The sequence below is a fragment of the Chionomys nivalis genome, chromosome 11 (assembly GCF_950005125.1).
Source record: "Chionomys nivalis chromosome 11, mChiNiv1.1, whole genome shotgun sequence".
NCBI classification, from domain to species: Eukaryota; Metazoa; Chordata; class Mammalia; order Rodentia; family Cricetidae; genus Chionomys; species Chionomys nivalis.
The window spans coordinates 58,535,649-58,556,684 of NC_080096.1; the positions used below are offsets into that span (position 1 = coordinate 58,535,649).

Genomic DNA, 21,036 nt, shown 5'->3' on the forward strand with positions numbered 1-21,036 from the left:
GCATTACTAGGTGTCGTCTGTCACTCCAGCCTTATGTTTTGAGACAGTCTCATTGAACCTGGATTTTACAGATTAGCTAGGTCGGGTGGCTAGTGAGCCTTTGTGGACTTCTGTCTCCAACTCCGAGGACTATAGGTGTGGGCTGCCATGTCTGACTTTTTATGTGGATCTGAACTCCAGCTTGTGCAGGAAGCACGTGAACATCTCTCCAGCCCTTGTATTGTCTTTTACATTTATTTTTTTTTCTGTGTGGATGAATGATTGCTGTTGAATGGAGCTGCGGGTTGCTTTGCACTCCAGGAGGGCTCCCAGCTAGCTTATGCTCCGAAATAATTACACGGAAACTGTATTCTTTTAAACACTGCTTGGCCCATTAGCTCTAGCCTCTCACTGGCTAACTCTCACATCTTGATTAACCCATTTCTAATAATCTGTGTAGCACCACGAGGTGGTGGCTTACCAGGAAGGATCTTAACCTGCGTCCATCTCGGAGAGGAGAGGCATGGTGACTGCCTGACTCGGCTTCTTCCTCCCAGCATTTTGTTCTGTCTTCCCGCCTACCTATGTTCTTGACCTATCAGGCCAAGCAGTTTTCTTTATTAATTAACCAATAGACAGATGACTCTCCTCCATCAGATTGCTGTATGTGAGGTCACAGTGACAACCTGTGTGAGCTGGTTTATTCCTTCTAAGAGTTGTTCCGAGGATCAAACTGAGGTTGTCAGGCTTGGCAACAAGTGACTTTATTTGCTGAGCCATCTTGCCACTCCCCATCTATTTTTTTTTTAGTTTTGTTTTTAGTAATTTTGATGTGTATGGGTATGTGCACATGAGTGCAAGTGCCTGTGAAGTTCAGAGGAGAGTGTCAGATCCCCTGGAGTTGGAGGTTCAGGTTGTTGGGAGCTGCCCAGTGTGTATGCTAGGAACTGAGCTTGGGTCCTCCGCAGGATTAGTACTGCTGTTACGTTTGGGGCTGTTGTAAGTATATTTTTAGGCCTTTCACATACATGTATCCTCACAGATAATCAAAGCACCCTAGGTCCTAAAGCTGGTTTTGATTAGAGTAAGCTGATGGAGGTAGTATTATACTCAGGTTCAATGGTAGTAGGTCGTTTCTTTGCTGTTGTGAGCACTCTCGTTATAGTGATTTTTGCAAAATTTCTAATGTATAGTGGTAATGATGTTTTCTTGACTTATTTACTTTTTGATATTATTTTTAATTTTTAAATTGCTATCCTGCCATTTGCTGTGTATATCAGACTGCCCTTGAATTCAGAGTTCTGCTTTTTGCTTCCTGGGATAAAAGGCATGTGCCACCACACCCAGTATTTCTCAACTCTTAATCTCTTATGTTTTCTTCTTTCCTTACTTTTTAGGAAAGAAAAAAAAAACCAGCACCACCCCCAACCCCCAGGCTGTGGTGGTGCACACCTTTTATCCCAGCACTGGGAGGTAGAGGCAGGTGGATCTCTGAGTTTGAGGCCATCTGGTCTACAGAGTGAGTGTCAGGACAGCCAGGGCTACACAGAGAAATCCTGTCTAGAAAAACAAGCAAAACCCAAAAAAACCCCCACAAAAAACCTAAATTCTAGTCTTGTCTTTCTTTTTTAAAAGTTACATATATTTTTAATTAGAACATATTAACTGTGTATAATGTTTTTTATATATTCATATATCATCCTTAAAATAGTTTTATTCTTTGAGAATTTAATACAGTGTGTTTTGATCTTATTCACCATCCTCTCCCCATCTCATTTTGGATCGACCCTACCTCCCTATCCACCCAACTTCAACGCTCCTCTTCCTCCAGTTGCTGGGAATGTTGTGCCTATTACTAATTAACTTGTTTCAGATTTATTATGATGATGATGATGATGATGTGTATGATGTAGGAGGGTGGCGTGCACATGCCATTGTGTACATGTGGGGGTCAGAGAAATTTTGGGGGTTGATTCTCTCCAGGGTGGGTTCAGGGGTTGAGCTCAGACCTCCAGTTTTGCACAGCAAGTGCTTTAACCTACCAAGTCATAACTCCACCTTCTTAAAAGATTTATTTCATACTTAGGTAATATGTATATGCACATTGGTGCCTGAGGAAGTCAGAACAGGGTGTCAGATTCTTCGATCTTTCTATACACATGTTTGGAACTGAACTTGGGTCTTCTAGAAGAGCAACAAATGCTCTTAACCACTCTGCTGTCTCTCTAGACACCACCCCACCTCCAAAAACAAACAGAAAGAAAGAAACAAAAACTCAGTCCTGTCAGAGCTCTAACTGTAGAGCCTGGAACTGAAGAGCCTAGGAGGAAAACCCACCAGGTTAATTAGCAAAGCTGTTCAATTTGTGTTCTGTCCTGAAAAGTAAGCAAAGTGCTTACACATGCCAGTATCCCCCCCCCCCCCCGCCCCCTTTCTTTTGATCTTAGAATTTAAAAGATCTTTTGAAGTTAAGACAAGCGTTACTTACAGGCCAGGCTGGCCTCAAACTTGCTGTTTAGTAAGGAGAGTTTTTCTGTTTTTCTTTTAAAGAAAGTTTAGTATTTATGTGTGTAACTTATGAGTTCTTGCACATGAACTTCTGGGTCTCTTTCCACCTTTATATGGATCCTGGGGATCAAACTCAGCTTATCAAGCTTGCATTGTGAGGTATCAGCTGCCTTCTCCATGGGAGCCATGTTGCCAGCCCGACCTTGACCCTCCTGTCTTAAACTGCAGTTTTAGAATTATGGGGCATGCAAACATTCTGCCAACCTTATCCACGTTCAGCTATATCCCAGAGTTAAAGTTATTTCTCTTAAGGTTTTTAAAGTGTAAAATAAATTGTTTTATAATTAACATGAAAAGGTAACATGACATTTTATTTTATTTATTTATTTATTTTTTGGTTTTTCGAGACAGGGTTTCTCTGTGGTTTTGGAGCCTGTCCTGGAACTAGCTCTTGTAGACCAGGCTGGTCTCGAACTCACAGAGATCCGCCTGCCTCTGCCTCCCAAGTGCTGGGAGTAACATGACATTTTAATGTTTGTGCAGAGGAGCAGGGGAATATAAAACACTAAGGCACAAGCAGAATGGAGAACACTAAAACACTGAACAAACAGTTTCATTATATGTAACAGTTGTTATAGAGCAAGATTCACAGGAGAAACTGGTTTTGGACAGGAAATATCAAGTCTTTTTGTTAAAAAGTTTTGATCTGCAAAATTAAAAATTTTATGATAGTGAAGAATCTCTGTACACGGGAAGAACTTGAAATGGGTTAATAGTGTATAGATTACTATTTTTATTATTAAGACTTGCACTTCATGAACATACATATTTTAATTACTATATTGTATTTTTTTATGGCCAGGAAAGGGATCAGAATAAAGAGTATTTATTTGTTTTGTTTTTCAAGACAGGGTTTCTCTGTAGTTTTGGAGCCTATCCTGTAACTAGTTCTTGTAGACCAGGCTGACCTCGAACTCACAGAGATCCACCTGCTGCTTCCTCCCAAGTTCTGGGATTAAAGGCGTGCGCCACCACCACCTAGCAGGAAGAATATTATGTTGTGTGTGGTGGGAGCACAAATGTGTCTGTGTGCAAAAGTTAGAGGATAACTTTTGAGAGTCTATCTGCTCTGCCTGGGACCCGGGCCTTGAGTTCAGGTTGCTAGGTTATATGACAGGTGTTTGCCACTGAGCTGTCTGATATTACAGGTGTGTGCTACCATGTCTCCTTAAAGGAATATTAAAGTCTCTGCTACTGTGAAATTGTATTAATATATTGAGGACTTTGTAATAATGCACTTCTAGTTAGTTGAATTTGTTTTTTAAGTTGTATTGAAATTGTTGTGTGCCAACTCATTTAACCATGTAAAAATATTATTGACGTAAAAGATACAAAGAAAGAAAGTTTGAGTTAGTTGGGAGAATGATACACAAATTGGGCAGAAGTACTGCTCTAATTGTCACTAGACCTCCCTAAAATAAATTGCCTTTCGATGACCAGGACGAATTGAGTGAAATCGTCATGGACAGATACGGGGCAGACAGTTTCTTAGATATTCAGATTCATCAAGTTAGTGAGTGCCTCCTACTTATAACCTGGACTTGCTGTCTTTTCTTTCAGCCCTGCGCCTTCCCCCTTACAATGTGCCTCGTCATCAGATACAAACAGTATCACACTACTTGAAAAGGTATCTTGTAAAACAATTTTCATTTTTATTGTTGATTTGTTGTAAGACTCTGTAGGCAGAGTTTCTCTATGTCTCAGCAGCTGGTCCCAAATAAACACACAGAAACTTAGTATTAATTATAAATACTCAGCCAATAACTCAGGCTTCTTACTAGCTAATTCTTACTACTTAACCGTTAACCACGTAACTACTTACTCCCTTCTGCTTCCACCACCTTCCCCCCATCCCACATCCCATCTACTCAGAGAGGGAAAGGCTTCCCGTGGGAGTCAACAAAGTCTGGCACATCACTTTCAGGCAGGGACAAGGCCCTCCCCGCTTCATCTAGGCTGAGCAAGGCATCCCTCCAAAGAGAATGGGCTCCAGAAAGCCAGTGCAAGCAATAGGGATAAAATCTGTTCCCACTGCCAGTGGTCCCAACGACTGTCCAAGACACACAACTGTCACTCATGTTAGTCTGGAGTCAGTGAGCTCCCACTAGCTCAGCTCACCTGTTTCTGTGGGATTTCCCATCATGGTCTTGACCCCTTTGCTCCTTCCTATTTTCAACTGGACTCAGGGAACTCAGCCAGTTGCTTAGCTGTGAATCTCTGCATCTGCTTTCTTCAGTTGTTGGATGGAGGTTATATGATGGTAATTAACGCAGTCCTTAATCTAATAATAGGGGAAGACCAGTTCAGGCCCTCCCTCCTCTATTGTGGATTCTTGGAAATTTCCCTAGTGCCAGGTTTCTAGCTAGCCGCATAATGGCTCCGTCAATCTAGATATCTCTTTCCTTCTCTGTTAGTTCTACCTTGTGGCTCATGGCTTGTTAACCTCATTTTCTACACATCCCGCTTCCTCTGCATCTGGCTTGCGACTCATCTAATTCCGCCCTTTTTCCCCCGAAAGCATTCTCTCTCCCCTGAAAATCTTGCCTAACCATCGGCCAATCAGCTTTTTTATTAACAAAGAGAGCAATACATATTTAGAATTTGCAAAGATTGTTTCACAGGAGACACGGCCTCGCTAATTGACCCAGGCTCTTGTCTTGAACTCACTGTGTAACCCAGGCCAGTTTTGAACTCATGACAATTGCCTCAGTTGCTCACATAGTGGGATTACATAGTTGTCTAATGCCTGGCTTTAAAAACAGTTTTAATTAATTGTGAATATAGTGATTTATAATAAAAAGTTATTTTTGGTGACATAACAATTAAATTTAAAGTTTTTTCCTCTTGTTTTTGTACTTTTTCTATTCTTTTGCTAAATGTGAATGTGAAATTGTTTCTTCACAATAGTATTGTCTGTTGCCAGTGTGATGATACACTCCTGAGATTCTGTGCTTTGGAGGCTGAAGCCTCTAGGGGAGGCTAGCTTGGGCTACACTGCAGTTCCAGGTTAGCCTGGCTACTTAATAAGACCCTGTCTCAAAAAGTAAAACATCCCTACTTTTAACCCATGAATCTGGAGTGAAGATAACAAAATCACCATGATCATTAAGGTTATAATTTATCTCTTTTCAGGATCCAAATATGAGAACTCCCAAAGAGAAAAACATAATGACTTATAAGAAAGTATCAGACTCTGACGTGGAAAACTCTCCTTTATCAGACATTGCAAAGAATGCACAGAAGAATGTATTCAGAGGGTCTCTGCCAGTGAAAAAGAGTGATCCATTCCAGAAGGAACAAGATCGTCTAGCAGAAGAGGTTAGAAGAAGATTATTGATAAATATACTTAAGTTTTTGTTATTTTCTTTTGTTTTTGTTTTTTGTTTATTTTTTTCAAGACAGGATTTCTGTGTAGCCTTGGCTGTCCTGAAATTCACTGTGTAGATCAGGCTGGCCTTTTACTCAGAGATCTGCCTGCCTTGCCTCTGCTGGGATGAAAGGTGTGTGTCACCACTGCCTGGCTTCATTCTTCATATTTGATATTTTCTAAGTTGTATTGGAATTAGAAATGGAGTACAGTTGTTGAATAATGGGGTAATTTGAAGTTAAGGAAGTCACAGATAATAAAAATTAATGCTAGGGTCTGGAGAGATTGTTCAGTAGTTAAGAACATACACTGTTTGTTCTTGAGAGGTCCCGAGTTCTGTTCCCAGCACCCATGTTGGGTGGCTCACAGCTGCTTATAAATCAAGATCCAGTGAATTTGATATTTTTTTCTGACCTCTTCAGCCACTGCACTTATGGACATGCACATAACACATAATTAAAAATGAAAATAATCTTCCAGGACAGGCTCCAAAGCTACAGAGAAACCCTGCCTCAAAAAAAACCAAAAATAAATAAATGAATAAAAATGAAAATAATCTTAATAAAACTTAAGGCTAAAATAAAATTAGCCTTTTTTGGGGGTGGTGGGATTGGTTTGTTCTGTTTTTTCAAGACAGAGTTTCTCTGTATAATAGCTCTGGCTGTCCTGGAACTCACTTTGTAGACCAGGCTGGCCTCGAGCTCACCGAGATCCGCCTGCCTCTGCCTCCTGAGTGCTGGGATTAAAGGTGTGCACCACCACCACCCGGCTTCAAATCAACCTTCTTAAAAACCTTATAAACCTATTTAGTTAAGATTGACATCATTATTTACTTCCCATTCTGTAAATATCATTCAATGTATAAACGTAGTACATGTTCGGTAGTTAATGGATAAAACCATTGCATAAATTGTTAGGTAAATGCCTTCAATGATTATAGTCATTTGAATACTTTGTGTTTCTTGGCTTTTTTTTAAACATAAAAACTAAGATTATGTAATACCATTGAGTGCAATTTTTGTTAACTTTGCTTTCTAAATATTTCTAAAGTGACTAAAGATGTATCAATTCATTGACTTTAAAGGTTTTTTTTTTGTTTAATTCTTTTTGTGTTTGTCTACATGTATGTATGTATGTGCATCATGTATGTTTGGTGCCAGAGAAGGCCAGAAGAGGATGTTGGACCCCTTAGAACTGGAGTTAGAGAGTTGTGAACCACCATGTGGGTGCTGTGAGCTGAACCCAGGTCCTCTGTAAGAGCAAAACATTCTCTTAGTTTCTGAGTCATTTCTCTAGCCCTTGCTATTTTTAAAAGTTATTTTAATATTTAAAATATTTTTTTGATTTTGTGTGTGTGTGTGTGTGTGAATGTTTTACCTGCATGTATGTATTGCATCGCATATGTGCGGTATCTGCAGAAGTCAGAAGAGGGTGTTAGATCCCTGGAGGTAGAGTTACTACTGATGGTTGTGCGCCAAACCTAGGCCTCTGCAGGAACAACTGCTCTTGACTGCTGAGCCAACTCTCTGGCTCCTTTAGTTTTTTTTTTTTTTTTTTAAGATTTATTTATTATGTATACAACATTCCTTCCATTCAAGCATGCCAGAAGAGGGGACCAGATCTCATTACAGATGGCTGTGAGCCACCATGTGGTTGCTGGGAATTGAACTCAGGACCTCTGGAAGAGCAGCCAGTGCTCTTAACCACTGAGCCATCTCTCCAGCCCCCAGTTTTTTTTTTTTTTTTTTTTTTTTGTTTTTAATGGAAAGGGTTCTTGTGTGCTGTGTGTGTTTATATTTACATAAATTTGGAGGTAGAGGACAACTTGGAGAAGTTGGTTCTCTCATTCTATCATGTGTTCCCTGGAATCAAACTCAGGTCATTATAGTAATGTTTTTATATGTCAAGTGACTTGATCAGTACCCACAGGTCAGTTTATACAAATTAAATACTCAAGCTTTTCACTGTTGCTATCTTGATTGTTTTATAATTTAACATTATTTGAATTAATATTTGATTAAGCAGTCTTAGCATATGACAATTTATTTCCAAGTGACTTAAAAATAGGCTTTATTAAAGACTGTATTAATTTGGGTTTTAGCATCTCCTTATCAGTCTGACCCTATACTAAATAGGCACTGTACAATATCAGAGAATGGAATTAATGCCAACTATTCTATCTGTAGCATGAGGCCAATTTCATGATCTCTAACTGCTTCTAAGTTTCTTTTTTTTTTTTTTTTTTTTTTTTTTCGGTTTTTCGAGACAGGGTTTCTCTGTGGTTTTGGAGCCTGTCCTGGAACTAGCTCTTGTAGACCAGGCTGGTCTCGAACTCACAGAGATCCACCTGCCTCTGCCTCCCGAGTGCTGGGATTAAAGGCGTGTGTCACCACTGCCCGGCTTGCTTCTAAGTTTCTAATATTCTGTTGATTCTCTTTATTGACTACACTAAAAAGATGATCAGTTCTTTTAAAAATGGAATTCCCTAGTTATGAACAGTAATGCATATTTTCAGCCTAATAGAATTTAGATTGCTCTTGGGAAATGGAGGCAGGAACATCAGGAACTTAAGATCATTCTCTGCTAAAGAGTGAGTTCCAAGCAGTCCTAGGCTACATGAGACTCTTGTCTCAGAAAGCAAAACAAAATAAAAAAAAATGTGGGCCTGAGAGATGGCTCAGTGTTTTAAGATCACTTGTTGCTTGTCCGGAGGACCTAGGTTTGATTTCTAGCACCCACATTTTTTTAAATATTTATTTATTTATTATGTATACAATATTCTTTCTACATGTATGCCTGCAGGCCAGAAGAGGGCACCAGACCTCATTACAGATGGTTGTGAGCCACCATGTGGTTGCTGGGAATTGAACTCAGGACCTTTGGAAGAGCAGGCAATGCTCTTAACCACTGAGCCATCTCTCCAGCCCTAGCATCCACATTTTGACTCAGTCACCCATAATCCCAATTTGAGGGGATCCAACAGGGTGCATACACATGTGTACAGGCAAAAGCATTCATGCATATAAATTAAAAGAATTAGAAAAGACCCCAAAACACAATAAAAAAAATTAACAATGGAATAGGGTGGGATAGAAGAAGAGAATCCTAAACTCTCATGAGACTGAAAGTAAAATGAATATTCATTTATTTGGTGGTTTGAGACAGGATCTTTTCATAGCCCTAGCTGGCCTTGAGTTCATGATGATGGTTTTCCTGTCTCTGAAATGCTGTCCAGGATAGTCAGGGCTACACAAAGAAACCCTGTTTTAAAAAACAAAATCAAAACCTAAAATCTTTCTGAGTATAAAACTTTTCCTTCTCCCCTAACACACACTCTCACAGGGTTTTACTATGTAGCTCTTTCTGGCTGTCCTGTAACTCACTCTGTAGAACAGGCTGACCTTGAACTCAGATCTATCTGCCTGTGTCCTGAGTGCCGGGGTTAAGGCATTCATCACTACACCTTGCTAAATTTAGTTTGTATTTCATCTTGCATCAGGATGGTACCTGGACTATCTGCAGCATGCCAGGGAGCTTCCTTATGTCTAATCTGCCATCTGTTAGTAATGAACTGCCGGCTTTGATGTGCTCACAGGTCCTCCTGGAGCTTTGTTTATAGTTTTGTCTGGGCTTGGTCATTTTCTTTTTCTTTTCTGTTGCAGGTTGCCAGAGTAGTTCTGTCTGATTCGCCACAGTTCTCTGAAGAAAAAGAAATAAAATTGGAGGAGCTGATTGACACTCTAATTTCTAATCCTTTCTTAACTAGGAAACAAATTCCCCGAACTCCAGAAAACTTGAGTAAGTTATGCTTGCTTGCTTTTTCTTGTTTTGTTTTGTTTTGTTTTTTGGTTTTTCGAGACAGGGTTTCTCTGTAGCTTTTGGAGCCTGTCCTGGAACTAGCTCTTGTAGACCAGGCTGGCCTTGAACTCACAGAGATCCCCCTGCCTCTGCCTCCCGAGTGCTGGGATTAAAGGTGTGCGCCACCACCACCTGGTGTAAATTATGCTTTCTGTCCCGTTTTCCCTTCCTAAGATACTGCCACTGCCTGACAATTCTTTGGAAACAGTCTAAAACTGTTTCTGTATTTTTTGTTCTTTTATTCTGATATGATGAAATTTTATTGAAGTATTCAGTGTGATCACTCTTGTTTATACAATAATTGTTCATCAGTAATCTTTTGTGACTTCAGGGTACCTACACAAGAAGCATAATCAGTCTTGGTATTAGAGTTTTGTTTTAATGCGTTACTTGGCTATTTTTCTATAAAATATTTTAGTTTGTTACTTGCAAAAAAAATTCTGGGGCCAGTTGAGCCATCTCTTACATAGTAGAAGGAGAGAATGAGCCCCTGGAAGTTGTGCTCTGACTCACACCTGCATCATAGCACACACACACACGTGCACACACATACACTCTCTGTCTACATAAGTAAATGTGTTTAGTGGGTACGGGGATTATGTTTTTTAGTCAGCAGTCATATGCAACCATCACACTGCTTACATATATTTTTACCCTTTGGCAAAATAATCATAGCGTCAAATGTTTCCCCCTAATACGTACAATTGGGTAGGCAGACGTCTGATACATATTTCTTTATTTAACCAGTGTAGATCGTTTGGGTTAAATGATTAAGACAGTTTCCTCTTTGCTGATATAATTCATATTGAAGCGAAACAGCCTAGGTTGGTGTTCTTCAGATGACAGCTAGTGAAGTGGATGGGGTCCTCAGTGTTTTGTTTTGTTTTTTTAAAGTTATATTTAACACAGCCTTGCTAATTTGTCACATTGTTTATAGCCATTTCCATGCTACAATGGAAGATTTGAGTTGTGGGAGATCAAATAGTCAACAGAACCTAAAATATTAATATCTAATCCTTTATCAAAAAAGGTGTAATTCCTCCCACTTCTGGTATGGATGGACAAGAAAATAAATTTTTCTTGTATGAAGGTTTGTCATCATGCCAGCATGTGTATGGAACTTGGACTGAGGCAGTAGCTTTATTTTCAGCACTAGATTGAAGGCTTGCATTGCATGTGTTTGGGAATATGTAAACAGTAAATTATGTTTTTTTCCACCACATTTATTAGTAACTGAAATTAGGAGCTCATGGAGAAAAGCTGTTGAAACTGAAGATGACGGAAGTTCAGATGCGATTCTAGTAGACCTAAAAGCTAGAGGAGTGTCTCCAGAGTCTTCGCTGGCACTGAAGAATCAGAGGGAACTAAGCATGGCTATTTTTTCTTCCGATTTTGATCAGTCCTATTTGCCTGAAGAAAAAGCTGTTCCAGATCAGCTCAAAAGTGTGCCTCAAAAACCTTTGGTGACAAGTCAGATCAGTGAACCCCCAACACAAGATGAGTCAGACTTGATAAATAAGAAAATGCTTTGTGACCAAGAGTTAGAGTGTGCAGCCACCAGACTTTCAGAAACCGGACAAACGGCGGCATTCTCCCTTGCTGTGGGCAGTGGGATAGATGTGATGGGTAAAAGAGAAGAGGTCTCTGTTGGACTGTTGGAGCACTCACAAGCTTCCTGTAGTGAACCTTCCACACGTAAAACTCCGTCGTGGGACCCTTTGCAGAGGCTGAGTGGTTTTGGAATATTACATGAAACTCTTCCAGAAGAAGCTGGCCACCTAAGTCTTAATAGCTCTACTAGTTCAGAGACCAGTTTTAGACTGGATCCAAGTAGTTGTGTGTGCTCTGATGCTTTTCCAGATGATGTTGGAAAAAGACAAGCTCCTCCAGAAGTCGATTCCAGTTTTCAGGCTATTCTTAGTAGTTATGAGGCTTTGAAGACATCCCTTAACAAAATAAGGAAAGAATCTCACCTGTCTAATCCCAAGACACTTGAACAACACAAAGTAGAATTGAGCCCTGTAGCCAAAGACCTGCAAGCGGATGATACCCATACTCTTTTGGGTGCTCAGGATTTGCTTACTGACTACACAAAGCCATCTTTCCACATGTCCCTTGATGAAAGAAGACAGTCTGTATCACCACTAACTAAAGTTTCTCTGGTGGAGCAGAAATTGAGGACTACGTTACCATGTAGTCTCAGGGAATTTCTTCCTAACTTAAAAGGTAAGAGTTACCCAGACCTGTGCATACACCCTTGGTGAACCATTCTCTCAACTTTTTTTTTTTTCCTTTTTAAGACAGAGTAGCATCGTACCTCTGGCTAACTCAAATTTACTGTATAGTTCAAGTTCAAATTTACTAAGTAGCCCAGGCTATTTCTAATCTCTTCCTGTTCACTTAACTTTTCATAAATATAGTACAAAGTGAATGTTGCATGACCATGGTTGGTAATATGATAAATAAAATCTTTATACCTTCATCTAGGGTAAGAGGAGTGATCCCTTGCTTTATGGGTACTTTCAGAATCCCTATGATTATATATATCTATGGAGAGAGACAGACATATCTATCTTTCTAAATATAATCATAGTGCCTGGGTAGGCAGAGTTCTACCTGTAACAATAAGTTATTGAAGCCAAGTGGTCAGCACATTTTATTAATCATAATTCTCCTATTTTGATGTCTTAAAAGTTGTGTAGTAAAGAATTAAGGGCTTGAGAAATGGCTCAGAGGTTGAGAACACTGACTGCTCTTTCAGAGGATCTGACAGAACACTGTATACATAATAAATAAATCTTTAAAAGAAAAATAAAGAATTAAAATTCTATTTCAATATTTTAGAACAAATACAGACCTTGTTATACTGATTCCTGGCTTATCACTTTGATTTTCCCATGATAATTAAACATTGGGTTTTTGAAAAGTATTCTCGGAGAATTTTGGAGAAAAAGCATTTCAGTAGAAATGGTAATTTTATTTATTATTTATTAGTCTTGCACAAAGTGAGCCTTCTCGAAATCAAGAAATTTGCTACTACTTAGAATTGTTTCTACTTTTCTTTGTAATGTTTATTTTCCTCCTTTAAAAAATCAATTTTACAGAAGAAGAAATCTCAAGAGCCTTGAAGCAAGAGAATCTCTGATTTGACAAGATGAAGCAATTTCCAGTTAATTTAGCTGTGATGCACTTAAACTGAAGCCTTGACATTCAACTGCAGCTCATCTAGAGACACACATTTTCCAAGGTCAAAGGAGTTATGGATGCACTTAGGCTTCTTGTAATGTCTTTAGGCGTTTAGGTCTTTTTAAAATAAATATATGAGGTTGAAATGTGATATATTTAGATAGTTTGTGAAATTGTAAACAGGCTTAATGAATTCCAAGTATATGATCCTGCAGCCTGATGTTGATGGATAAAACACATGTGATAAGACAAGACAGAATGAATTGAGAAAAGGGGAAAGGTAGAAGATGACCGGACATTTAAAGAACACTGTCAAACTGTATTATTTCGTCTACATAGATTGAGAATTTAATCCTGGTTTATATTTAACAAAAATATAAATGAAAAATCAACAAATCTGTTTTACTCTTGTCTATGGGTGATATGGGGTGTTTGGGGGGGAAAATAAAAAGTTTTATATTACTGATCAGAATCTATTAAAGTTCCCCAATGCCTACTGAATATCCAAAAATAATTTGAGAAAAATGAACATGGATTTAAGTAATTGTGACATTTGTACACTTTGCCTTATTGTCAGGGATTCTGGCCCAGAAATGGGTTTGTTTGTAACGTCCAAGGAATGAATACGTGCGCCTGAATAAGCGTGAGCAGAAGAGGCACTGAAAGGTTAATTTCTCCTTCAGTTCCTTGTATTGTCTCAGTTTGTAACTATCTAAATCTTGTCCACAAGTCCTCTAGGAAATGAGAGAGGAGAAAGGTCGGAGGAAAGAGTACTGGAAGTAGATGGGCTGAGTGTCAGAGAGACCGTGCAAGAGCTCCTTCATGGCAGTGGAAAGGAAAGAGGACAGGTGCTGGGTTTCACGAATGTAGGAAAGCAGGGACCATAGGGAAAGCCATTCAGTCGTCTGCTTTACAGACAACCTAGTATCCAAATTCTGAGTAGCATATTAGGTAAGAGGAGCATGTTGTCTTGTCAGAGCCAAAGCTGAGTGTTGAATGTGCATGCTTATTTAACCTTCATAATTGAGATAGCAGGTGTACCTAGCCTGCTGGTATTGAAGCTAGGGAGGTAAAGGCTAGAGTGGAATGCAGGGACCAGCTGTACTAGGATCATCTGAGATAGGTCCTAGAAATCTCAGATATGCTTCCCTGGTAATTTACGAGTTCTGAAGGAGACTCCTGAATAGCGGGGGGGGGGGGGGGGGGGGGCTCCTCCTGGACTCTAGCTTAGGCACAAACCACACCCAAACACCCGTTTTCATAGAGCCTTTATTAAGTGGGGAAGTTAAAGTGGCTGCTTTCTGATTCAGGCAGGAAACAGTAGCAAATGACCTTGCAGAGGCAACTTTTAAAGAGGAGGAAAAGGGGAGGTCTGTGCTAGAGTGGGCTAGGATGCAGTGGTAAAGGAGGTAGGGTATGAGGGAGAAGGAAGAGAACAAGGGAAAGGGGGGAGGAAGGAGTGTTTGTCCCTCTGGAGACATAAAGAGGTGAAGGACAGACATGGTGGATAAGCATGTGGCGGTTTATAAAGTTAAGGTGGGGGAACCTGTGTTAGGATGAGGCATTTAATTTTAGTTGGGCATGTTAATTAGGTGAACCAAATGGGACTTCTGATTGCTGGATTTAATACTTCCGTTGCTGGACCTTGGTAGTAGTCAGCCTGAGGAGGAGGAAGTAGCCAAATAAGGAAATAAACCATGGTGGCTAGCTTTAGGAATGTAAACTGTTTTTAGCGAGGCAGAGGGAATGGGAGCGAAGGGCAAGGCCTGCCAGTGCCAGATGTTGAGTGGGCTCGTGTCTCTTCATGCTCGTTTTCTGCTAAGAGGTTATGATTCCTATTAGCCCTGAGGTACCTTTAAGAAACAGTACGCTATTGTATGTGTATTGCTCTAGGAGCCTTCATTATGAGAGTCAAAAGATCAAATATCTGGATATATTTTACTTAGGAGTCACTGAAATTTACCCATGGTCTGCTGAGTGTTCCTGACATGTTTATTTCCATTTTAGCACCATGAACGAAATCTTTAATCTAGTTTTCCCAAACTGATTATAAGTTAATGCTTTTGGCATCTTTCTATCCTGTATCTCCTGAAGTTTCCTTTGACGATGATAAGGAATTACTTTATTAGAAGCCCCTTGATGATTTATTGTAATTCTAGAATAGGTTTCTAATTTAAAGACAACTCTACTTAGAATCCTCTTTTTTCTTCCCCTGGGATCTTTTGGAGTACTTCCCTTGCTCTTCTAGCTCACCTCAGTTCTTTAATTATTTTGACTTGAAAAATTTAATAACCTTTAATCATACCAGTTATTTTTTAAATTCTCTTTCCATGTGTGCGGATGTTTGCCTGCATGTCTGTCTGTGTACCGCTTTAGTGTCTTGTCCCCAGGGAGGCCTGCATCGGGAGTCAGATCCCCTGGGACTCCAGTTACAGGTGATATTAGCTTCCATGTAAGTGCTAGGACTTGAACTTGAATCTCCAGAGTAAACATTTCTCTAGTCAGTTATAGTTCCTTTTAAAGCTCAAAGCAGCATTAAATCCTCTAATTAATAAACACTTTTGAGCTGGGCATGGTGGTAAATGCTTTTAATCCTTTAGCACTTGGGAGGAGGGACAGGCAGATCCAGAGTTTCAGGACAGCCGGGGCTACACAGAGACACCCTGTCTCGATAAACCACAACAACAACAACAACAACAACAAAAAAAACCCTTCTAATCCCAGCACTCGCAGGCAGAGGCAGTCAGATCTCTTGAGTCTAGTCTGCATAGTTCCAGGACATCCAGGGCTGCACAGTGAGACCCTTGTCTGGAAAACAAAGCTCAGAACTATCACATTTTCCACCTTGAAGTTTTAATTTGTCCTCCCCAAACCACGGTCTGAGCCTTTTTTGAAGTGTGTTGTTTAACTTTGGTTGTGTTGTTTTGGTTGTGAGAGGGGCTCTTGCTGTTTTGTTCAGGTTAGTCTCACAGCAGTCTTCCTGCCTCAGCCTCCCAAGTGCTGGAGCTACAGATGTTTGCCTAGTTTTCCCTTAGTATCTTCATTAGACACTTCCCCCAAATTGTATGTGATCTCTGGTCACAGCATTTTATACAAACTTACATACCTACCTTCGTAACCTACGTAGTTCTCTGTGGGGTATGCATGTGCATACAAACACACATAAACACATATCCATGGGTCACCCTTCATTGGTACAGATACTTAAGTACTGGAATTTTATGTGCTTCTATGACAGAATAAAAGAAGGGTAAATGAGTAGTTTTCCCCCTTTGGTTACATAAGAGTATACCTTGTTTTCTTCAGAGATTAAAAAACTGCAAATGACTTCTACATTAAATAAAACTTTAGATGCAAGTATGTCTCAATTATTATGGTGGGGTGGGATTAAACCCATGAGCCCTGAGGACGCACTCCCAGCCCCTGAAAATGAAATGTTTGAAGAGGGCAAGCACGTAATGTAATGTTGCTGAGCATGAAAAATGTTACCAAGTGGGATAAAGAACAGTTTGAGAAGTTAAAGAACACGTGGAGGGCAGGGATGAAGCTGAACAAAATATCCTAAACAGGCATTTTGAAACCTTTACTTATTCTCAGCTATAAGGTATGACTTCTATTTTATCTGAGATATAAACAGGAATTCTTGAGACTTGTATAAAAGAAACTATTTTTGCCCTAGTGCACTAAAAGAAAATGTATTGAAGACATTTTGTTTAATGTGTGAAGACAGTATGAAGTTCAGTACCTGGTTCTCCAAAGATCACCTTTTCCTTCATTCACTGAGAGGCTGCGAGCCCATGCTCTTAAGTGGAAACTGTCTGCGCCCTAAGAATTATTTATTAAATGTGTTCTACATACTAGTACTGTCTAGAATAAACATTCAGTGTTATGCCACCTGTCTGGAATTCTCTTTATTAACACACCACTGATTTACCACATATAAAAGTACAACTTGGTCAAAATAATTTGAAAGGCTCAGTGATACAGGTAAGAGTATTTTGTTACTGGCATTTACTCCCTAGAATCTACACTTACTACAACAGGTTTTTTGTTTGTTTTATTTTGAGGAAGGGTCTTTCTATGTAGTCCTGACTGGCCTGGAACTCCCTGTGTAGATCAGGGTGGCCTAAGTGAGTGATTGGTCCTTCTGCTTGCCTCTAAGTGTTGGGATTATATAAGGTGGTGACAACATGCCCAGTTTCCACCATAAATTTAGTAGGTAGGGAACCTGTCATCACACCTACTTCTAGTGTTTAGTAAATAAGGTAAAAAGCTTAGAAACTTTAAAGCCCTATCACTTATATGTACTGCCTCATTTGTGAAATGAAAAGTTCCAGGTTGATCGGAAGTCTCTGCTCTAAGAGACTAAACACAGCCTTTAAGCTATCACTAGAACTGGCGTGGGGCAGTTTATATCTGTATTGTTTTTACCACACCATATATGGTCAATGCATATTAAGAACCTGAGAATCGCTCCTCACAAAGTAAGTGATTTGCTGGTCAGTATCATTTAATTTCCAGATAAGTACAAATGGCAAAATACTAATTCTGGGTCCTTGGTTTCTTCAGTTTGTAAATTTGGAATTACTTGAAGGAATAATCTGTACCTAAAATGATAGGAATGGTTTTATTTTTCCTTTGAGGTAAGACTATAACCCAGGCTGTGCTTAAATTTATGATCATCCTACCTTACCTCCTGAATACTGGGATTTTGATGTTTAGCAAAAGCTAGGTTTTTTTTTTTCTTTAAAACAACTTTCCTTCAATGGTGGTAGAGGGTCTAATAGGAAGGTCTGGTCAGAAAGAACGCTGCTGTGTCTCACCTTAAGGTCATACCATATCATGTGTTAGTGGTAGAAGTAACCATCTCTCGGGTTGTGAGGATAAAATACATGGCCGGGCGGTGGTGGCGCACGCCTTTAATCCCAGCACTCGGGAGGCAGAGGCAGGCGGGTCTCTGTGAGTTCGAGACCAGCCTGGTCTACAAGAGCTAGTTCCAGGACAGGCTCCAAAGCTACAGAGAAACCCTGTCTCGAAAATCCAAAAAAAAAAAAAAAAAAAAAAAAAAATGGCATTGAAAGGGTTCAAGCTTAGCCAGATGTCACATGCTATAATAGGAACGGCTCAGTGGTCAAAATTAACAAGGTGCACTATTCTGGATGCTTCCTGTTAAACTTTTGGCAATCCTTATTGGGCCCACAAACAAGGGAAAAGGCACAGTGAAATCAAATGTCCAACTTCAAAGTAAAGGGTCAGAACTGGGATTTGAATCCAGGGCTTCATCTGCTAGACAAGTACTTTACCGTTGAGCTCTATCCCTAGCCTGAACTTCTTGGGTTGGGGAAGGGGTGGGGCAGAGGTCTCGCGTTTTCTCTAACTAGCCTCAAACTTGACCTTGAACTCGCAACCCTGCCTTCACCTGGGATTATAGGCATGCACCACTACCCCGTTTTTATGTGCTGCTGCTGTCTGGACCCAGGATATTGTGCATTGCTAGGCAAGTCATATACCAGTTGAACTACATTATATAAATACCTAGTCCTTTAATTTTTAATTAAAATTTTTTTATGTGTATGGCTGTTCTGTGCCTGGTGATGGCAGAGGTCAGAAGATGGTGTTGGATCCCCTAGAACTAGAGTTAGAGATGGATGTAAACTGCCATTTGGGTGCTCAGAGTCCTGTGAACTGAACCCAGGTATTCTGGAAGAGCAGACAGTGCTCTTAACCACTCCAGTCCCACAGCTACAGCTGCTACAAAGCACTGCCAAAGTGATGGGGGCCCAACTAGGAAAACGGGAAGTTTGCCAGCTAAACAATACTTGTGGATAATCAGAATCTTTACTATTAAGGACCTTCAAATTATTTCAAACAACATTTTAAATTGCTAACAATAAATGTTTATTCATGATTGAAACCGAGGACTTAGAAATACATTTTAATATCTTGCTGATAAAATAGTAACATCCCACCTTTGTAATCTGATAATACAGAAGATAACTACTTTAATATTCTTATCTATTATAACCAGGTAACCAGAACACGCACACAAATCCCCTACTTCAGTGTTACACCACACCAACTTTTCATAAAGGCCGTCTTGAAGCTCTACTGGGTAGCTGAGTAAATAGCGTCCAATGCAAAGAATAGGGAAGATATGGGATCCTAAGCATACGTTTCAAAGCTCACTTTTAAGCACACGACATGAATATCAAAAACAGGGATGCAAAGAAAAGAAAGGTAATTCAGCATTTTACTAAAGAGCATTTGGCATTACTCAACGCATGAGGAGGCTGTGCTTGGGGCCATCTACTCTCTCTAGCTTCTCAAAGTGTTTCCTGGCATTACGAATGTTGATCAGAGTAGCTGCAGAAGGGATGGATGGATCGGACATGACCACCATCACATACGTGTTTGATGTGAAGATGTCGATGAAGGCAGCGAAGTTAGAATTCCTCACTTCCATGCTCTGGAAAGAAGCGGCCAATTTACTGCAGCTTAGCTTGAACTGCTTGATAATGTTGCTGATCTTCTCAAAGCGGTGCACATCACGCTGCTCTTTGCACTGGTAGTGGGAAATCACCAAGAACGTAGCTCTCTCGAACAGCAGAACTTCATCAGCCTCAATAATCTGGGCAAAATTCCTGAGGTTCATCTCCAGCTGCTGAACGTTGGGGATCAGCTGATAGACGATGCTGGACCAGGCTTTGTAGAGCGTCTCATCCCAGATGGACGTTCGAAAACAAGCGCACTCCAGCGGGCGAGACAAACGCCTCAGGTCTTCCTCTCGCTCTTTAAAAATCAGGTCACGTTGATCTTCCTGAACCAGATCCATTTTGTGCACTAGGCAGAAGATTTTGGCGTCAGGTGAATTCTGGAGGATGGCTTCCAGACACGACTGGTAATAATGCATGTCTTTTTCCAGTTCGCGGCTCTCCACGTCAAACACGTATATCAGAACCTCCACGTTACGGAAGATGTTGTCCCGCTGGCTGGTGAAGTAATTTTCCATAAAGGTGTCCTGGCCGCCACAGTCCCACAGGTTCAGCACCAGGTTCCCCAGGAATCGAACGTGGGAGTGCTCCACGTCGATGGTGGCACCCAGGCGCCTGGTGTCGCGCGCGATGTAATTCGCAAAGATGATCGACCTCATGCTGGTCTTCCCCGACCCGCTCTTCCCCATCAGCAGCACCTTTTTCTTCATGGCTGTATTTGGCATCACCTGCCGGCGTCGCCACGAACAGGGCCTGAGGCGCGGCCTAACGGCGGACCGACCGAGGACCGGGACGGCGGCTCCGGACGCTGGGCGACAGGCACCGCCGGACAGCGGGAGGCCGAGCGCGCGAGCTCCGGGCTGGAAAGACCGCGGCGAGGCGAGCGCTCAGGGAACAGCGCCGGAGGCAATGGCTACAGCCGCTGGAGCTAGCGAAAGCCGAGCAGTGATGCGCTCAGCTCCGGCTGGGCCGCCACCCACTTCCCGCTGGTGTCTCGCGAGAACTCCGAGTTCCTACCGCCACCCACTTCCGGTGGGGACATCGCGAGAATGCCGGCTGAGCCCTGCTAGTTCGTGCAGTTCTGAGAAACTGCTCCTTGAAGGCAATCTGATCGTAGTGGAGAGGGGACCCCACATCGGCGTTTGTTCGGTTTAGGTTGCACTGGGGGGGTTGCGGGAGGGATCGGGAGAGCCTGGGAGGGAGAGTGGTGCCCTCGCGTGGCCGAAAGCCCCATGGTCACCCCCCGAGAGAGATGCTTTCAGACTTAAGCCGGCAGGTGGAGGCAAGGCCTAATTTGTCAGCCCACATAGGAACGACAAATGGAATCCAACATAAAGAGGCTGCGAGAAGCTAAGTAATTGCCCAGGACTGGGCCGTACCTTTACCAGAGACTTCCCGACTTACTGGTTAGTCCCTTTTCTACTTCCAGACGAGCTCCTTGTTCATATGTTATTTTCTCATAATCTCAGACTCGAGAATTTATTATCAGAATCCAGAATCTGAGGAGAGAGTGGTATGGAACACCATGCGTTAGCTATATTCCTCACGCTACCGTGAGGACAACCATTTTCATGTGAGGAGATCAAA

At 41.1% G+C, this 21,036-nt stretch overlaps 2 protein-coding genes and 1 non-coding gene across 3 annotated transcripts in view; 2 read left to right on the plus strand and 1 right to left on the minus strand.

Moving 5' to 3' along the window:
• Haus6 (HAUS augmin like complex subunit 6) overlaps window positions 1-16,923 on the plus strand; it is a 44,048-nt gene extending 27,125 nt beyond the window's left edge. The window contains exons 14-18 of the mRNA XM_057785460.1: window positions 4,108-4,174; window positions 5,680-5,865; window positions 9,577-9,712; window positions 11,003-11,998; window positions 12,877-16,923. Of these exons, the coding sequence (XP_057641443.1) occupies window positions 4,108-4,174; window positions 5,680-5,865; window positions 9,577-9,712; window positions 11,003-11,998; window positions 12,877-12,917 (1,426 nt within the window). The 3' untranslated portion in view covers window positions 12,918-16,923. The remainder of the gene's footprint in view (window positions 1-4,107; window positions 4,175-5,679; window positions 5,866-9,576; window positions 9,713-11,002; window positions 11,999-12,876) is intronic.
• LOC130884510 (small Cajal body-specific RNA 8) lies at window positions 3,903-4,033 on the plus strand. The gene has a single exon (XR_009058037.1). It is a non-coding gene; the product is annotated as a small Cajal body-specific RNA 8 (non-coding RNA).
• A 1,791-nt stretch (window positions 16,924-18,714) lies between the features above and the next one.
• Rraga (Ras related GTP binding A) lies at window positions 18,715-20,441 on the minus strand. The gene has a single exon (XM_057784372.1). It carries the CDS (start codon window positions 20,172-20,174, stop codon window positions 19,233-19,235), a length of 942 nt encoding a protein of 313 aa, XP_057640355.1. The 5' UTR covers window positions 20,175-20,441; the 3' UTR covers window positions 18,715-19,232.
• Window positions 20,442-21,036: the final 595 nt, after the last annotated feature.

Coding starts and splice junctions, on each gene's coding strand:
- Rraga (XM_057784372.1), bottom strand. CDS start 20,174: ATGCCAAATACAGCCATGAAGAAAAAGGTGCTGCTGATGGGGAAGAGC.